Source organism: Sphaeramia orbicularis, chromosome 13 (genome assembly GCF_902148855.1).
Source record: "Sphaeramia orbicularis chromosome 13, fSphaOr1.1, whole genome shotgun sequence".
NCBI classification, from domain to species: Eukaryota; Metazoa; Chordata; class Actinopteri; order Kurtiformes; family Apogonidae; genus Sphaeramia; species Sphaeramia orbicularis.
The window spans coordinates 25,444,037-25,464,826 of NC_043969.1; the positions used below are offsets into that span (position 1 = coordinate 25,444,037).

The following is a 20,790-nucleotide window of genomic DNA, read 5'->3' on the forward strand; positions in this document are numbered from 1 at the left end:
GAGACAGTGAGAACACATGTACAGTATACAGAGAGAGAGCCATTTATACTTAATTAATTAATTAGATAATGTCACACAACCAAAACCGCTTTTGATTATATATGCAAATGAATCAAAACATAATATCATAGGAGATTTTGAAAACTTTGCTGATTTATTTATACTGTATTCAAACATGATAAGCCTGATTTCACTAGAGGCATATAGAGAGAACAGATTAGGTTACAATAGAATAGAACAGAACTTTATTGTCATTGTTATGCTACAATGAAAAGCAATTTATCAGCATTATCCTCAGCAGTCACAACAAAAAATTACAATAAAAATAAGTCCAATAAACAATCAAATGCAATGCATATACAATAAGAAATAACAACTAAAATGTACATGAAGTAAAGTGCATGGGGCATGATTATTTGCCCCCTTGTGGTGGAGGCTCCACATAGTTCACTGCCTATGGGCTTACCTTAAACAGCAGATATTATTCTGAAGAATAAATCAGATGGCTACATTTTGACTCAAGTGAAAAATACAAATTGAAAAGAATATCTATGGTTTCATGTATGATGAGACAAGAAGAGTCAAAAAGCAGCAGTAGCCTATAAAATAAGAGAATGTGCTTTAATATTAGGACAAAGTGCACTGTTTTAATGTGCATTTATCAACAAAAGGAGACAAAAGAGTCAAAAGACATATTATGGATTACAAAGTTTATCTGTCCTTTCTTTCTCTTTTTAATCCTTGCAGTTGCAGAGAGGGTTTGCCCCACCTCTAATAAAACAATTTAAATTCTTATTCATTTATTTATCAGGGACAATGCAGTGAAACCTGGTGGATATATTGAACATTTCATATTTCGCAGAGCATTAAGTGTTGAGCTAGTCTGCTCCTCTCATTCCTGGTTGGGCTTTTCAACAGAGGTATACATTTACAGTATAAACAACAATAATATCAAAACATTATAAACAAAAGCCCATTCACATCACATCTCATCACACACATTCACACACTCAAAAAAACAAACAAAAAAACAGTCAGACCTCACTGCTGCATGTTTTTTTCTGCCAGTTTCTAACTTCTGCTGTGACTAAATGTACATGAATAAAACTAATGAAATAAATGAGGTTAAAAAGTATTTACTGGATTCAGCCCCATGCAGGTGTTTGTGACCTTGCATTGTTAAACAGCCTGTGCGTCCTGAATGAGGTGGCAGGTGTCAGTCGCGTTGGGATGGAAACTGTTGCTCAGGTGACAGAGGACAACTCCCCCTGGAGACACACACAGTCATCTGCTGGTGACAGAAGGACCAGCCTACTTTCACCACAGCCGAAACCTGCTCAGCTTCGTTCACATCTAGACACTGACTGACAGTGTAGCAGATCAGGTGTGTGGTGGATGCGCGTCTCACACACTCACAGCTGATGGCACTTTTTACGCACGGGGTTGCGTCTTAATTTGTCCATTACGCGTCCAAAGATACAGCAGTTTATTAATATTATCATTATTATTATTAAAGATATGGATCGATTGGATGAGTGGGGTTTTAAGTCCAAGGGAATGGACTTGGATGAGGATTTCTACTTCGACTACGGAGCGGAGGAAATAACAGATTATCAAGACCCCACTGAACTTCTGGCCGCTCTGAAACAAAAGGAGGAAGAGGTTATTTTGGCAGCCCAGCTGGGAAACGCATTGCTCCTGGAAAATCGTCAGTTGAAAGGGCAGAGCGAAAAACTTCATGAACAATACGCAGACAAACTGGAGGTAAGACAATCTGCTCTTTTTTGATAAAGCGTCGTGACCATAATTTTAATAAATAGTGAATTTAAAGCCATCAGGTGAAAAGTGTGGTTGGATGAAGTTTGGCGCGGTTGGGACTTTTGTGTGAAGTGGGCTGCGATGAAAAAATGACCCCAAAAAGCTCTTGATGTGAAGGATTAGTGTCTTCAATCCTCAGGTATGTACAATAATATTACTTTATAATGATCAGGCTGTAGATTAATATTTCTCAAATATATTGAAAAACTTGAACCCAGTTTTGCCTTCTGTAATACTGTACAAGGGACTCATAAGTCTGTCTGGACATTGTTCCAGGATGCCTCAACCGAAACTAACATGATTAATTCTGCTGCTGTTAATTTGATCCAGTTGTATTCCTTCTCTTCTTGCTACATTTGGGAGTGTTTGAGTTATTTTTAAGGGGTTGAAGCTTAAAAAGAAATGGAATATTCCCTCATTCCTCGTCATATCACTCACTGTTTCTATATCCTGCAAATGTAAATGGGTGTTCACTCATAAATTAAACCATAGGAATTGTTTCTCTTACTGCTGCACCACCACTGAATAATAGAGAACAGACAAGAAGAAACATCCCACACTGGCTGCACATGCATGTGTATTGGTTTGAGACATCCTTTTAATTAAATGTGTATAATAAAAGCATCCAAATACTAACGTAACCTAAAGGTCAGCAGGTGATTTTAATAGCTAAGATATGGGGTGTGGTTAAATGCAAGAGATGAATCCAGGAATGAAAGAAGAGATAGAAGATGAACTGAGGACGTTTGTCATAGCTGATGTCACTTTAAGCTGTTCAGCTGTAAATCTTATCAGGTGTGAGTATTATTCAGTCAGGTCAAACTAAACGTGATGGCTTTGCTGCCGTGTTCTTGCAAAAGGTGCTGATTGAAACTGACAGAATCTTAAGATGGTGCTTGAGGTGCAACTGTTCCTTTCATTATAGAGGTTACAGTGACATGAACAGTAAAAGGCAGACGATATGTGCTCGATGCTGTGATGTCCAGGATTTTTGTTGAAAGATGTGACTTTAATCTGTTACCACAGTGGAGGATTCACTTTTTAGTCCATTAGCTAATCAATGAATCGACTGTTTTCATTCTGTCATATATTTCCCAGGATCCTTTAAACACTGACTGAGTTTACCTGGTTGCCAAGGCAGATCATCTATTAACAGAGTAGTTTCAGTCCACATCTACGTCATCCACATGTTCTGTACTCTGTAAACATGTGAACCCAACTGCAGATGACCTCTGTGTGCAGAGTTGTGTGACCTTTGCTGACCCTCATTGGTGTTGATGGTGTCTTTGTGCAGGAGCTGGAGCAGGGCAGGCATGAGCTGCGGCTGAAGCTGGAAGGCTGCCAGTCCCAGTGGGAGAGCCAAGTGGGGGAGTTGGAGAGGGATGTGAGGGAGCTGAGCGCCCAGGTGGAGCGGCTCACCCTGGCCCTCAGCGAGGCGGAGAGGGACAAGAGTCGAGCTCAGCTGGAGCACAGCGAGCAAACTCAGCTTCTCCGGGAGCAGCTCAACACTGTGAGTCCAACAGATGGACACAATGGAGGCAGTGTTTTAACCCCTAAAGAGCCTCCAGTGACCAAAAGTATTAACTGATCTAAAATGTTAAATAACATTTGATCCATTAATCCTATCAATACATTTATATAATCGAGGTAAAATGCAGTTTCTAAGCTTTTCATCATCAGATATGGCCCGTTGGATTTTCAGATGCTCCATAGTGAACGTGGTAACACCATCATCTACCAGTTATTTATTCGTCCATTTAACAAAACATGTTATATAAATACATACAGTTTGGATTTCTATAGTAAACATGGGCAAAAAGGCGTAGGCTGAAGCAACAGCTTATTTATGCCTACCCTATTTACAAGAAGGAAAGTTGCAGAAACAAAACAAGATAACAAGGTGGCACAGTTTTAAATAATAATATAGATAAGACAAATAATATAATCTAAGCAAAATCTTAGTCATACTGATAATTGGTTTACTTTATCCTAATATTTTACATTTATTGAATACCTTAGTTTTAAACATCCTACGACATACTACAACATTGATTCACTAGTAAAACCCGTGTTTTACTAATAACAGTAGACACTGTTTTCATGTTCAGATAATGATATTTTGTGCAGTACAAGTCACTTTTTCATCTAATCTTTGAATTCCCTCCCAAGATTTTAAGAACATCTACATGACCAGTAAATTAAATATAGAAAATACATGACTTTACTGAAAAAATGCAGAGGATAATAGGATATTAAATTATGGTAAATCACTTAGGAATAGTTAGATGTAATGAGAAAATTGCATTTGGGAGTTGCCACAAAAACAGGTCTGGGTCTTTAAGGGTTAATATTGAGAACTAGTTGATCATGGGGCTCAGGACTACATATTTAATGGTACTCAGAGTGTTCTGGACTGGCTGAACAGAGAAGACAGAGCTTGGCTGTAACAGGTATCTGAGCCTCTGTGAAACAAATACCAAAGCTGCAGCTCTGAGTCGAGCTAGATAAGACTCACTGTCACCCAATACACACACTGAAATACTGTTTGCAAAGCACTCAGGTATCTGTCTGAGTTTAATCTGTGCCAGAGCAAGGCCACACTCACAGGCTTTTTATAGACTTTGAGCAAGGCCACGGCAAAATGCTTACTATAAAAGAACCAATATGTTGTTTTAAAAAGACACTTTTCATTGGAGCCTGAGAGATGGAGACACGTGAAATAAATCAGAAAAGGTACATGAAGAAGATGGACCATGCCAGTGTGAACCTGGATGAAAATAATATGTAACCAAGTGAAATTCAGTGACATCATTAGAATGTGAGTAGACGCTTACAAAGGCTTTGGAGACGTGATGATTCTTGAGTGTTGTGATTTTTGGCAGAAGGATCAGTACCTTAGGAACTATTCCAGAACCGAATCCATCTTATTCAGTGACTTTAAGTTAACTTTTAACAGAACTTTGATGAAAGAAAACCTGTATGACATAATGGGCAATATCTCTGGTAAGTTATTATCGACAAATGCATCATGTACTTGTATTTATTACCTTTTTCATCCTAACGCCATACTAGAAGTGATAGACTTTACAGCCTGTTATCAGTTAACCACCCAGTGCTGACTGAATGGATAGCCCTGAGTATTTTTCCAGCCTGCGAAAGAGTCTGATAAACACTGAGGTCATGATATATTCTACATGATGCATAATTTAATACTGCATATTCTTGCGTAGGTTGTTATATCTAAAAATGCTTTGCAATCTCAAATATGCAGAAAGTTAAAAATGAAGCCAGACAACACTATACACCCTCCCAGGAGTCAAGGTCCACAGAATAAGGAGCATAATAAGGAACTATGAAGGTCCTTTTGCCTCCGTGGACAGGCTCAAAGAGTTCTATGGAAAGCAGACTCCCAGGAGTTCAGGAAAAAGTCAATTTAGATAAAAAGGTGGGAAGGAAGTGGAGAAAATGTTTCGTTTGGCTGTCTGGCTTCAGCCAAGGGTAGCTCTGTGAAGTTGACGTGTCAAGATCGGAGAAAAAAGAAGGACTTGGAGTGTAAATGTCCATGTCTGTGGTGTTTTTAGCAGACATTGTGAAGGGTGCTCTGCCTGTGTTGTGTCGTTGCCAGCTGTGGTGAGTTGGGTTTCTGTCATTATGTGTGTGTTTGTACAGGCGTGCCCGCAGTTATCATTGTAACGGGACAATTTGTTCTGTCCATGATCAGGCTTCAGTTGAGTGTTTGGAGCAAATATAGTGGGAACTGCTATCTTTATGTAAAGTTAAGTTAAGGAAGGAAATGTTAAAGTTTCACAGCTTTACCAAGTTTAAAATATGTGTCAGTTCAATCTGTGTTTTCCTTATCTTTATATGGCTTTAATGCACTGTCTGAGGTGAAGAGAGCTGATGGTTAATGATTGTAGGTGGGCCCCACTTCTTTAGCACATTTTTTTTTTTTTTTTAATGTTTGTCAATCATCGGCTCTAGCATTTCCTAAATTCCATACAAATACAGCCATAGTAATGGTCCAGGATGATGTGAAATGATGTTTTCTAGTGAGATCTTCCCCAAAACCCCCACACTTGGGCACATACTCTAACTCCTCAAATTTGGGAAGATGCTGATGTCTGCGCCTTATGAACTGTGAGTCTACAATGAGCTCCAGCAGGTTTGAAAGAACTTAAAACACAGTCTCAAATGAGTTCAACAAGAACATGACAGGAATCTGGAGGAGGATTTCAGGATTGCAGCACCAAAAGCCAAAAGAGAAATTCATCAGGTTTTGAGCAGTAAAGAAAGTGCTCCATCCTCATGCAGTTGAGGAAGTGCCCGCATGAAAACAATGTTAATGTGTGCCAGATTGTCACATGATTTAACAATGTTTACACACATTGCAAAAATCAGGTGGTGAATGACGTTACCTGTTGTCTGAAGCTTCTCTTAATGACTTTGTCACACCTTATGCTTTGTTGAGGGAATTTCCATCTTAAAATCATGAGATGGAACATTTATAGAGAAAGAAGAAAACATTTTGTGATGAGGTTTTCTACTTTACTATCTCTTCTGTAAAAGAAAATACTGCTGCGTAATGACTAAAGTTGTGATTTCACTGGAAATTGGGATCTAAATAGATCTTCAGAAAGAAATGCCAGAGCAGAAAGGGAGTAACATTTTGAAAAGATAAGCTGGAAATGCTGAAGAACTTGCCGGGTTCTTGGGAAGCACCACTGATTAGAAAATAAATATCAAAAACACTAAAATGAAAGGTAAGCACTTTGTTTGATCTATGTCAAGTTAAATTACCGACTCAAGTCTCCAGAGTTTGGGTTATCATGATTCAGTGTTCACACTTGCTGCAAAAAGCTGTGCTTGAGTCAATATTGAATCAGATTTTTCAGCATTGTTTGCAGAAATTATATCAGTAGTTTGACTTTACAAAGTTAAAACTGATAAAATTGTCTTACTGGGATGACTGTCCTATAAAAAAAAAAGAAAACAATCACTGTTTTGATCAGTGCTCTGACTTTTCTCACCTCCACTTCCAAAGAGTGAGGATTTTTCTGTTACTTTATGATTCATGATTATTCTGAAATAATCAACACTTCAATACAATAAGTATTTTAAGAATTAATAGCCACAGAAGTTATCCATTTTCTGCCACTTTTAAATCAATGAGTGCAGACGTGCTGTAAGTGTCTTCAAATCCTCCTACCCACCAGAGTTACGGATCACAGTTCCTTGTCTGTGTTAAATTCCTCACTGTGGATTTTCGTTATTGTTAAAAAGAGAAGGCTGAACTGAAGCGAGCCCCCCCCCCTGACCTCTGCTCCCTCTGTTAGCATCACGCAGCTCACACACAAAAAGAAAAAAGACAATATACATTACAGGGAGATATAAATCTCTCATTCCCTGCTTTGATGTTGCCCCTCATACCCAAACATCCCATCATCCCAAGGGAGAGGCATCCTCTCTGTGCTCTCCCCCGAGGGCCTCGGCTGTAGCTGGGGTCATCAGCTGTTAGGTGTTTGGACCGCTGAGGACCCGGCGCTTGGGGGCCACGTGAGGGGATATCATCTAAGGCTTTGTGTGTCTTTGCCAAATGTCCTGTCCTCTTTCCACTCCTGTTACTGGTGATTCTCAGTGGGTCGCTGCTTCTATTGTGGAAGGGGACGGGGTTGTGGAGTCTAAGCAGTGGTAATGATGCTGTAGAGACTCAAGCCCTCCTTTGGCTTCTCCCTCCTCCTTATTGTGTCTGCATGCTTTGTTTTGTTTTTGGCCATTAGTGCCTGCTGTACTCTCATCACACATGCTCACACACTCATTCGCTAATTTAAGGCCTCACTTCAAACACACAAGCTGTCCTCATATGCTATACCCACTCCATGTCCAAGTTTACCCTCGGCCACATTGTATTGTCGTCATCTACAACAAGACCAAGATGCCCTCGCTCCATCTGCCGCGGGGGCAAGCCTTTCATCTTGCATTATGCGTCTGTGATAGGACCTGACAGGGGCCCGCCAAACTGCTGAGTAAGGGGAATCAAAAGTCCCAGACCGTGGACAGGGGGTAGGGTGGGGATTGGGGAGGGCAACCAGTTGGTGTGTTTACTGGAGTTTCAGAACTGGAGCACTGGCATCCCAAAGTCCTCCATGTGTTTTGCATCTCCACAGCTTATAAGAAATAACAAGCGCTTTAACCCTTTAACAACGGCAGTCTTTCTGGTGCTGCATTTTGCACTTTACAGCATTCACATTACAGTAAATCATTTGCGCTATCCACAAAATTCAAATGCCATCAGAAATGCCTGAGCTTTCTGACACTAAATAACACTTTATGACAGCAATGTGGGACTGTATTACAGGTAGAAAGGAACTGTTTCAGAGACTTCCAAACAGGCTAAAACATGCCTGGAAATAGCAAAAAATATGAAACCACAATATGGATACTGAATGTTCAAGACCAAAAAGCATGTTTGAGCAGATGTAAAATAGTTGAATAGTCTATTTTTGAAATCTCAAAAAGTGTCATTATGGACATTTACAGTTGTTTCTAATAATACACATGCTAAAAACTTCAAGTCCGTTTTTTTCTTTTTTACTAAAACAAACTGTTTTAAGCATTTAGTTTTTATAAAATTTATTTATAGCTTTATTTGTAGAAAGCTAAGTTCTTCCTGAAAACAAAGATGCAAAAGAATTGGCAAAAAAGACATTTTGTGACACTTTCATTGCAAAGAAAACGTGAAGACACCTTGGTGGCCTGTTATAATGGCAGTCTTAAAAGGGTTAAAAAAAAAAAAAAAAGGCTGACGGTGAAGAAGTATTTTCAGTATTCTTTTACTTTACCCTTTAATTTGAAAACTTTGTGATATTTGACACTTTGAGGGTTTTCACTTATTTTTCTGCTAAAGAGAGAAAGTTTCTCTGAGCTCATCAAAAGTAAAGTTAAAGTTCTAGAAGCAGAAAAAAAACACCAGAGTTTGAAAACACACCCCAGCTCTTTCCTCTCCATCCATAAAAACAAAAATGGCTGGTAAATGTAAAGCTGAAATGTCACAGGTAGGGGAGCTGCCATGTTGCTTCAATGAAGAAAAGGCCTCTAGTCATAATATCTGTGAATCTGTTCGGTGTGTGATCAGCAGTCTTTCATCAGAGCTAGATAGATTTCCAGTGGTCTAGTTTTCACTCAGAACAATATATGGAATGGTTGCAATGGAATTTTTTGCCCAGTGGCACAAAAAATTCAGCCTACTGAAGCCGTTCTAAGACCCAGAGGCCGAATTTGTGATAGTGTCTCTGGAGCCAGCTGTGATCTTCTATGTTCTCTGATAGCAGGAGATTCACTTTTTGGGGCAGCCAGAAATATCTAATACCCAACAGATAAACATTAGAAATGTACAGTATATGGATAGACTAGATTCCATTATCAGCTGCTTTTACAACAACTTCATGGAACTTTTCTGTGCAACAAACACATTCTGTGCAGAAAATTCTGTCCTAAGTGACTGAAAATGAGTCTTTAACACTGAACATGAGATGTGCTATGTGATCCAATTGCCAATATTATTCCCTTAGATCAGTGAACAACAGTGATTCCCCTATATTTTGCCTTGGGGACCTGTTCATATGAGACAATATCTGCTTATCTATTGTATGACATAGAATGATAAAAATGATTGTGTGTGGACATAATGATGTGAGGTTTTAAAAAAAAGAACTTATATTGAAAGAGAGAAAACAAGCCCAATTTTCTAATGGAAAAAAAGTGAATATCTGAAAATATAAGCATGTGTCTTGTGCATAGAAATAGTATAAATACATTCCTTTGACCTTTTATATTCATCTTTAGTCACAAAAGACCTTGTACCCTGCAGCTGTTCTTTTCAAAGGCAGCACAGAAACCATCTTTCATTTATCTTTTGCAGCATGACCTGCAGGAAAACAATATTAAACAGATATTTATTTTAGACACCTAATCCCCACCTTTCAGGCTGATATCTTGTTGTGTTTCTTCCATCTGTATCTTGTTCACTGGACTTTATCCCAGGATCATCTGCTGTATTTTTGTCTCAGTTTGCCTTAGGCAAGACTGTGTAGCAATGAGTTTCACGCTGACTATACCCTTGGTCATACCTATTTTGGTCATGATTTCATTTCTGTTTCATGTGTTTTTTTGCCCTATATCTCTATATCCTTCATCCTTATCTCTAAAACTACAAGGTGCATAAAATGAGCAATCCTTTATATACCTGACCTCTATGATACATCTATGAATCTCATTTTTTGGTGTGTCTTTGTAGGCAATGGAGGTGGAGAGGGCCATGTCCAGTGAGCTGCAGGCTTTAAAAGAAGAGCTACAGCAAAAAGGCAACCAGAACAGGGCACAGGAGGAGGAGCTGATCAGTGCCATGAGGGAGCAGGTAATGTCCACTCTCCAAAACACACACAAATGCAAGCGTGATCACAGCCAAACTTAATCCATAATGTGCACGTGGCAGTAAAGTGTTCTTGTTTTGACAGCAGCTTGTACTCAGTGTACACTGTTTGTTTCTTCATGTGTATTCATTTATTCCCTGTCAGTGTTTTGTCACTTTCTGCATTATCTTGCTTTGCGATGCTGCTTAGTGCAAAAACAGAATATGGATAATTAGTTTCCAAACATACACAGATTAACAAGGTTTTAACACTGCATTTGGGAAGAGGGAGTTTATCTTTGACAGATATTTTGTCACATTTTGTAGTTACTCAGGTTGTTTGATGTGTTTTTTCTGGTGTCTTTTTGAAGGTATTGCGACTCACCCAGAAGGAACAGGTGCTGGAGGAACGTTTGGAGGTTGTGTGTCAAGAAAATGCTGAGCTGAGAGCGAGTTTGGCCTCTTTACACACACGCTTGGCACTGCATGACCAACTGAGCCAGCAGCAGAGACAGCAGGTACATAATTACACTATACATGCAAACTGTACGGACTTGTACTGATGTACGGAAATGTGCATAGAAACCTAAACACAGGAGCAGAGCAAGAGCTGCACATGGTCTTCAAAGTAAATACACACTGTTTAGTGTCCATTGTATCACTAAACAGCACAGTGCAGTTGGTGTATGAATGAAAGAGGCTCAATGACAAAGGAATTTTCCAATCCCCGGTTGTCTGTCTGGGTTTGGGCAGGATTGCGGAAAGCACTCCTAAACAATCACCTCATCCCCATCATTGTGACTTTCACTCGCAAATCTGGATTCCACTCATGTTCGTTGAGTTTCATGTTGGGCTAAAGGCTGGAATCTGGCATGTCAGGATTTCTTTCCCACTGACTGTGTGTGTGTGTGTGTGTTTTTTCCACTACACTTTTTAAAGAGCATACAGGGACTTGGTAAAATACTTTAGACATATCTATATGATCTTAGAGCAGTGAACACCTTTGTCACTCATTGAACACAGATAATATGAGCTCAAGAACATTAATAATAAATCTTCCATGACAAACAAACATGCAAAACAAGATTTGAATTAATGAAGTTACATTTAGTGTTCAGCAGTCACCCAAACGATGATGGAATGACTTGATAGTGTATTTATGTGTCCACTAAACTGCACAATGGAATGGCCAAATACAAATAGGATATGGTGCAACAGCCAAGTAAACAAAGACAATAACTTGAACTTTCCCTGTGTATAAGGATAAAATAACATTGATTGATAGATCATTTATTTTGAGAATGTGAAGGTGGAGAAAAAAAAAGAGAAGAAACCTTTAAAACCTGTCTCTTGTTGTCCTGAATAATGATGGCGACATCAATAGTTCCCATTTGTCACCAATTCAATGCTACTGTTAGCCACAAGGACACATAACAATCACATTATTTAACAAAATACATCTTTATATGAAACAACTTTAAACTTATCTTTTATGATATTTGCCTCCTATAGTACAATTTCTGTCTCTCTCATGCTGATTCAGTTTCTCTTTGTGTCCTGCTCCTTGTGTTTTCAGCTAACCGAGGCATGGCAGGAGGTGGAGGTGGCACGGGGTCACTCACAGCAGCTACAAGCTCAGGTGGAGGAGCTTCAGGAGGAGGTGTCCTTGCAGGAAGCCAGAAGCCGAGGAGACGCATCGCTGCTGTCCGAGCTGGAGGACAGTCTGACCACCGCTGCCTTGGGAGTCAACAAAGAAGAGGTACGAATGAACACAGCGGATCCTTCAACCCGTGCACAGGACAGCTGAGAGATCTGAGTTTTTAAGGCCAAACACCAAGAGCACTTAAATGTGTTACATCTATATCAGGATTTGTACAATCGTGAACAGTATCACTCAGTGTTCAGGCAGATCAGTCATTTGACACTGTACTGTTGTACTCTATAGCTTGTACTTGTAGGTGGTCTCAATTCATGCAGTGCTAGGAAATTGGATTTTAATAATACCTGGCTTTACTTAGACAAGTACACAGTCTGGCTAAAGACAGAAGTCCCACACTCAGACTGGCATTAGTTTTGATAACATTATTAATCAATCAATCAAATTTTATTCATATAGCACCAAATCATAACAAACATTATTTCATCTATCTTAAGTTAAGTTAGTTATCTCAGCTCAGTAGCATATTTTTTTCTGTCATTTTTAAACACATAATGTTGCTGAACCTAAACCTGACCAACAAATTCAACCCCAGATCATAACACTGCCCCCACAGGCTTATACTCTAGGCACTTGGCATGATGGGTAATCACTTCATCCACCTGGAACAAGGTCAGTCTGGACTCATCAGACCTCATGATCTTTTTCCATTAAAACTCAGTCCAATCTTTGTGCTCTCTATCAAAATGTTGGTTGTTGAAGAAATGAGAAGTTACTCTCTGCATCAGTTAAAGGGTTAAAGACGTTGCAGTTGAAACATAAACATTACTCCTGCAGTAGTTGTCCAATGGGAGGCATTTACCTTTTTGATTAGTTGAATCCATGTGATAAGTTTTTTGGCCGGGCAGTGTATAAAATACTGCAATAGTTATCCAGTGGAAGTATCTGGCTTAGCTGAATTCAGGAGGGGAGGGACGTAAGGTATATGATATGAGTATATAAGGCACAGCTTGAAACTACACCAGGAACTAGGACTTTTGTATGTGGATTGGGAAGTAAAATGTCTGATATTTTGCACATTGAGATGTAGTTGTAGATGTTGATTTACACAAGTTGTCATATATACTATAAATCAAGATGCACTGTGGTAAATTTGGGTATTTTTCATATACACAGTTAGTTGTAGAATGTAACGTCATGAATATGTCCCCAAATTCATGGAAATTTACAGATTAAAATTTCATATGAAGTCTGTAAATGTGGCTTTTTTAAGGGAACACTGGTGATATATTTTTGTTAAAGAAGAAATGGTTGGACATTCAAACAAGCAGAGCAAAAAGCCGATTGTGTCTCCAAAAGCAATTACAAAAGCATTAATGAGCCAAAATATTGCACCTGAATTAATATGAGCACAAGTAGTGTAATTCACTTCAAGCCATTTCCACAGTTAGCCCCGCTGCTCTAAATAGCCTTCTAATTGTTGCACTAGACAAAAGTGCTTTGAACACACGCTGAAGTATCACTACATGCTTTAGAGCAAAGGTGTGAATTGAAAGTAAGTCTTTAATCAGAAGTGAGAAAACATTTGTCTAACCCATTCCACAAAAACAGCCTTGTCTACAGTGTGGCTCTAAAGTCATAAAACTGCACTAACTATGTATGTTTATGTGCTTCTCCATATTGTGGTTGGCAAGTGTAGAGTTATTGTAGTCCTGCCCATAGTGATTCCAGTACTGCAGTATTTCAAGGGGAAATTTTGTTCCTGTGATGATTGGAAATGTGAATACTAAACAAGTCTTTCCTGTACAGTCAGATCTCACTCATCACCCATTCAGCAATTAAGTTAAACTACGAGTATTTGTTTTCATCATGGAGCAAACTTTCTCTGCAGTGAGGAACATGGCGTAAGAACATTTTGTTCAAGTTCTCCATAACAGTGTGACATGTGTTTCACGCTCAGACTCTTAGCAGCGGGTAGGTGTTAAAGTCCAAATTTTCAAAGTGCCGACGCCTCAGTGATATGTTACACAAGTTGTGCTGAATTTGCAGTTATTTCTGGGAGGTGGGAAAGGAAAAGTCAGTGACAGTGGAGCCAGGTACTCTTCTTCTCACTCTCTGGGTGTCCGCTGTTATTGTTCGGCTCGAGCAGGAAAATGTGCTCTTATGAGTCATTCACTACATTTCCTGTTTGTCATAGCCACATTGTTGGAGTTTCTGGTTTGTGTGGTCTGACTGACATTTACACATGCGTTGGTAACTTGTTCTGACGTTTTATGATTAACCTGTCTGTTCATATGATATCTATTAAAGCAGTCTTATCTATATATATGTGACACACAGACACTAAACAAAGAAATGAGGTAATGCCTACCCCTCCCACTGTGTAAATACCTGACGTCACTCAAAACCTGATGTGTGCTGAGAAAACATGGAAGCTGTCAAAAAAGAAAACATTTTCTTTATAACCCTATGTCTTTGTTATACCAGCTTGCGTTTTGTGAACATATCTGAAACACAAGCTGCATTAATGTAGGCCAAATATAAAATACCAGCCCCCAAGCAATACTGTGAAAGGAACCCAACACTTTTATAGCTGCTTTCAAAGTAATAATTAACATCCGGGTGTCCTGTTCTACACAGATAACTCAAGAAATGGGGTCCATTCTTCAGTTGCTGCAGCCTTTGACCTGTGAACCGAACAGCCCAGGGAACACAGAGGTCACAGATCAACAGGACGATGTGCAGGCCATGCTTCATCGGCTGAAGGGAGTGGCCCAAACCCTGGCACAGGCATGCAGCCCTCAGGTGAGTGAGCACCACACAAAATGGGAATATAGGACAGAGGAGGAAACGTGAACAAAGGGCTGACTTTATCTTAAATGGAAGGAGGACGGGGAAATGAGGCTACGGCTTTTATGTCTGTAATGCGATCATATTTTAGTACATCGTGAACACGCAAATGACATGCAAAGCACAGCGTGTATGCAAAGTAAGGTCTTATGGGCTAAAAGAAAACCAGATTGGAGGATAAATCTGATAGATGAATCAAAGGTGTGTCTCAGATTTCTGGCATTAAAGCTGCAGTGCTTGGTAGTTTTTTGTCAAAATGTTCGTAATTATCTGTGATTTTACAAGATTTGAGAGGAAATTAGACATCTACTTCCTTCAGGTTGTAGAAAATCTACCCAGTGGTGGTTTTGGACACTTATAGGTGTCTTCAGGCTGGTGGGGAGGGGGGTTAAGTATGTGACTGACAGCTTTAATTACGATTACTGTTCAGATTTGGTCAGATGTGACTGGTCTAGTGCTCAGTTTGTCATTCCAGGAGCTTGGCAATTATTGTGGTGTTTTGTTTTGGGTTTTTTTGTTGTTTTTTTTCTCATCATTTTAGGAGCTTTCAAATGTAATTTGATGTTTAATGCATGAGTGCTGTAAAAATATATTAGTCATTTATCACTTAATCTGAGAGAATAAAGGTGACACTGGGAGGAAAACAGGAGACAGGACTGTGGCGTTTATTGTTCTAAAAGAGAATCTGTATTTAGGGTAAGATATTCTTGTAGTAAGATATTTATTTTATCATATAAATTCATGCACTTAAAAACTAAAATGCGGCTTTTAGATAAACAAAACCATACTCTAACATGAATGTCCACCATATTTAGACAAACACATGTATTTATGTCCATATTAATAATTCAATAAAAAAATTATCTTTTTTTTTTTCTCAGTCTGCTTTTCTGCCTCCTAGTGGCTGTTATTAGGAACAGGACTTTCTGTAGATAATGGTATCAGGATAAATTCCTTTCTTTAATTCTGGGAAGCTGTGATCATGGGTGCCAGGGAATGCTTGAACTTAATTGTTTATATGCTTCATTAACTCTCCATTTTCTGTGACAATTATTATACAATTATCCAGTTGTAACTCGTGGCATTCGACGGCCACTGACACCAACAACTTGTATTTCCCATTGTAACAATATATTCCAAGCCAACAAATTCCTCCCCTGCAGCATTATACAAATAGGCCAACAACAGAAACTCCTTTTGGTGTAAATCTTAGTGAAACGCGCGGGCGACACCTGATCTCTGTCTAAATGTTTTTGTCCTAGGAGCTGAATCAGGCTTTTGTTGGCAGGACGGGTGATCGGTGTGGGAATCCGAGCGCCTCACAGGAGATGAGAGATCAGGTAACCTTATAAAGAACAAACACGTCTGTCGGGGAGGGAGGCACCTGTTGAAGTCCATTATTAGAAGATTGGGAGATGCCAGCACTGACTGTGCTGCTGTCACTGTAATCCATATTTGTTAGAAACAGATCCAGTGACCCTTTAGTGCTTTTTTTCTTGCTTGAAGTTTTATTTTCATATTGTATTTTTCTTTGTGACAAAAGAGGACATTTGCTTGCAGCCTTTTAGTTGCATCACTTTTATTTCTATAATGGTGACACGGTGGTGGAGAAAAGTTTGTCATTTGTGATATATTGCATTAAGAATCAGTCTTAAGTTACTGAACTCTGCCAAGTATTGTGCCATTTTCCAAACCCATATGCTCTCTTCTGCACATGCTCTGTTCCATTGAGGTCAAAATGTAATGTTTCAACAAATAATGGCCCTTGAGACACATCCAGGGCTTGACATGTTGAAACTGTCAAGATGTTGGTTTGGTTATTTTTTTCTTCTTAACAGTTAACAAAAAAAATATTTGCCTTTGTTTGTGTCTGTGTGATGCTGCATCAATTTTTGAAACACAAATAGCTTTTTCTGCAAATGTTTCATGATAATGTTTGAGATTGTGTAAAGTTTTAAAGGTGTCCGAAAACTTTTTTCCACTGCTGTATGTCATTATAAAGTCACCCTTTAATATCATTTTATTTACATTTTTATCTATATTTTTTATTTCCCCGCCCTGGAAGGGGAGGCAAGGGGTATTGTTCTTGGTTTGATTAGTTTGTTTGCATGCTTGTTTGTTTACACTCTAGCAGCAAAACTACTGGTTGAATTCATATCAGACTGGGTTTATAGATTCCCAGTGACCCAGAATAGAAGTCATTACATTTTGGGAAAAGTAGGTCAAAGTATAAAAAAAAATTGATGAATCTTTTAAATCTTTTTTTTTTCCTCATTTACTTATAATGGGTGAAACTTCACATGTCTGTAGCAGTAAAACTAGTGGTTGAATTCATACCAAATTGGGTTTATAGATTGCCAGTGAGAATAGATGTAGTTACATTTTGGGAAAAGTAGATCAAACTTCAAATTTTTAATGTATTTTTAAAATCTTCTTTCCCCCCATTTACTTATACTGGGTAAAGTTTCAGATGTCTATGAAAACATCACTTTTGTTTCAATTCACTTCAAACATGGCACATATATAGAGGCAACTGATATGCTGACATCACCACAGGCATAGATGAGATATCAGCTGGATCGATGCCAAAATAAGCTACAATATGTGTGAGGGGTGGGGTTTGTTGTGCCTGGCACCACTTGTTTTAATGGATTTCCCCCTGTATTCTGCAGAACATCCAGCTGCAGCAGGAAAATGCTGAACTGAGGCAGAAGCTGGAAAACATACAAGCAGAGGCTGAAGTCGTCCAACAGGCCATCAGAGACCGAGATGATGCCATTGCCAAGTGAGTCCCTCAGGATTCTCAAAATCTATTCATAATATTCAACACCAATATATATTTATATTTATATATTTATATCTCCTTATATTTTCACTGCTCACAAATATATCTGATGGATTGTGTGGATGCATCAGATACATTTTAAAATATTAAAGTATACTGTGGGTGGCTCACCTTTGATGGTGCTAGATGTTGAAAGATACTGTTTGCGTTCTGTATCGGTGTGACGTGACTGAAGACGTTTTATCTCTTTGTAGGAAAAACCTGATGGAGGCAGAGTTGGTTAGAAGTAAAAATGACATGATGTCTCTGAACAACCAGTTAATAGAAGCCATCCAACGCAAACTGGAGCTGTCACAGGAACTGGAGGCGTGGCAGGTGAGGGATGTTTGATGTATCCATGACCCATGGAGCCTCTGGTGTAGTATCTTTACAACAGCCATTTTGTAAAACCCTTATTTTATTTACACACTGTCAGCTGTTAATATAAGCTGACATGCCAGGAGATGCTGCAAATACATCTCCATCACAGTGACCTCGGTGGTGGGGCGGGGACAGATGCAGATACATCTCAGTTTGGAGGGAAATGAACGACAGGTGTCTCAACAAGTCTGTCTGCTGTAGAGTCACTATGCCAAGCTGAGCCATCTGCTAGATTGTCTGACCCCTTGTGCTTTGATAAAGATAATACAGATAATGTTTTGACAGAAACACTAATTAGTTTTATTTAGGAATTATGTTTGTCAGTGAACAGCAAAAAAAAAAAAAAAAAAGAGACTTGGAGACTGGGATGGTTGTTTAAATATTTTATATTTATTCTATTATTATTGTAAAATGGAAGTGCATATGTTCACATACAGTGTTATCATCATCCATGAAGACCAGGGGTGTCAAACAAAATCAAATGCAGAAATTACACTGAGGATATTAACAATCAGAGGTGTCAGAATCATTTATTTCAGGGGCCACATACAGCCCAAATAGATTTCAAGTGCATCAGATCAGTAAATTACTATCATTATAACCTATAAATAATGATAACTTCAATTTTTGTTTTTTTTTAAAGTAAAATTGCATAAAATATTTACATTTACAAACTATTCTTTCAAAAAATGTGCATAACCTGAACTAATAAAGACCACAGACCAAATTGGGCTGTATGTGGCCCCTGAATTAAAATGATATTTAGGTTTTTATTATTTTGATGTCCTGTTTAACAGTTTTTCAGTCTCTAATCAATCAAAGATTTATTACTGACAGTGTCATATCTGTAGGTGGTTGAAGGTGATATAGGCCAATTTTGTTGGCTTTCAAACATCCACCACTGGTCAATCTAGTACTGATGAGGTATCTTTAAAGTAATAAACATGCACATACCCAAAAGGATCAAAAATGTAACCTGCTACTGACACTAACGGGATAGGGTTATTATGTAACACTGTTAATGTCTCAGCTGGGCTGATCCCATGTGTCTAAAAAGAAAAACCAAGTCACACTCACAGGCTTACCCATTAAAACAGGTGGACTCCGTAACGTTTCACTTAAAATAACTCAAATAAGATAAAGTGATAATAGTTTTATTGGAACTTTTCAGCTAAGGTTACAGTGAATTAAACTGAGGACAGTGTTGTCCATTATCTGACGCTTTTGCTGATTCCTGTTCTGTTCCATTTTTCTTCAGGATGACATCCAGATCATCATCAACCAGCAGCTCAGGTCCCAGCAGCAGTTGGAACAGCCTCAGAAGAAGCCTGTCTCCAATGGCATGTCCTTCTTCCGTCGATCTAGCAGGACAGCGACCTCCTGGACACGCCAGCCCTCTTCCTCCTCTCCCTGGAGTCCAGACACTAATCAGGACAAAGCCCAGTCTCCATGGAGGGACTGGTTAAGACGGGGCAAGGGGGCACAGTACGGGAAATAATGGACAGAGTGTGTTACAACAGCTGTACCTCCATGTCTGTTAGGAGATGATGTAGAACCAGGAGAGGAGGGGAAGTATTGGTGGAGCTCCTGAATTCAACATTCCTGCACATGGTGGAAAAGGAGCCATAAAGACCTTTGTAATTCACTGATGAACAACAAAAGCCACTACGGACAAAGAAACATGGACAAACAGGCAATTAAATACACATTTCAATCGGAGGTTGAGCCTTCCTCAAACTGACACTGTGACAACCTGAAACACTGGTTTTCATTTTTACAGAAAACAGAAAAACTTTTGCTCAAGACTGTAAATATTGTGCCTTATTTTATAATAATCCCGATATTGTGATTCACTCTGTCGGAGACTTTATATGATATAAATAACAGTTGTAGATCAGTGGACATATTGTTCAGTTTATTTAACTCAAAGTGAAGTGCTGTCATGTAATAAAGGATCAACAGAAATGAAATGAAATTTCTTTACATACCAAGTTGGATATGAGAAGCGACATTTACATTTACTATTTTGTAAGTTACTTACAGTACTCAGAAAATATGTGAAAATACATGTTATATAAATGCACCCAAAGACAATGTTGTATTTCAATTTTTCTTCCAAAACCAAAAATGTTGCCTTCTCTGGATGATCACTTGGTGTGTTATATATGTGTAAAACCATTGTCCTCAGTGTTCAATAATGAAGCTGCTTTGTGCAAAACTGTGTTATTGACTGACTACTGACTGGATTCCTGCATATTTTCATCAGTTATCCTTTCAGATCTTCATATGTATTAAATAATAAAAGGTACATTCAGACTCTTATTTTTCACATAGTAATATGTACGCTAAACTGTCAAAGAAAGCATCGTGTGAAACACAAAAGTCTTCAGCCAATTACATCTGAATAAAATATAGAAAGTGTAGGTGCATATAAATATATCATCTTGTCCTATTAAGAGATTCTGATCAGAAAACCAACAAAAGAGAACCGATAAAAGTAGTTTTAATTGTAGAAGTTAATACCATACTCCAAAATTGCCAAATAATTACAGGAAATTAAATGTTTGTATTGTTCAAACTTTAAAAAAGAGAAAAATTTGGAGTTGTCATTATTTACAAGCTAGCATGCTATTATTTTACTGGTCCAGCCCACCTGAGATCATACTGAGCTGCATGTGACCCCTGACGTAAAATGCATTGGACACCCTGATGTAGAGTCAGGGAAGGGATATCACTGCCTTTATCTTAAAAATTCTAATTAAAAAAAAAAAAGACACAACTGGTCATGAGCTTCATGACCGAATGGACAAGATCCCAGATACAAGTGGTCAAAATGAGTTTCCTCCGTAGGAT

At 38.6% G+C, this 20,790-nt stretch overlaps 1 protein-coding gene across 1 annotated transcript; it reads left to right on the forward strand.

Annotated features, from left to right (window-relative positions):
• Positions 1–1,342: 1,342 nt before the first annotated feature.
• LOC115432225 (BICD family-like cargo adapter 1) lies at positions 1,343–20,251 on the forward strand. Its single transcript, XM_030153105.1, has 10 exons — positions 1,343–1,764; positions 3,113–3,328; positions 10,112–10,231; positions 10,597–10,743; positions 11,802–11,984; positions 14,523–14,687; positions 15,995–16,072; positions 17,405–17,517; positions 17,772–17,892; positions 19,196–20,251. The coding sequence occupies exons 1-10, from the start codon at positions 1,519–1,521 to the stop codon at positions 19,433–19,435; spliced, it is 1,629 nt and encodes a 542-aa protein (XP_030008965.1). The 5' UTR covers positions 1,343–1,518; the 3' UTR covers positions 19,436–20,251.
• The last annotated feature ends 539 nt before the right edge of the window (positions 20,252–20,790 follow it).

What these genes read in the sequence shown, in the direction of transcription:
- LOC115432225 (XM_030153105.1), top strand. Translation starts at nt 1,519, where the DNA reads ATGGATCGATTGGATGAGTGGGGTTTTAAGTCCAAGGGAATGGACTTG. An exon ending in AATACGCAGACAAACTGGAG is followed by an intron (nt 1,765 to 3,112) that starts GTAAGACAATCT and finishes GTCTTTGTGCAG; the next exon opens with GAGCTGGAGCAGGGCAGGCA. An exon ending in CACAGGAGATGAGAGATCAG is followed by an intron (nt 16,073 to 17,404) that starts GTAACCTTATAA and finishes TGTATTCTGCAG; the next exon opens with AACATCCAGCTGCAGCAGGA.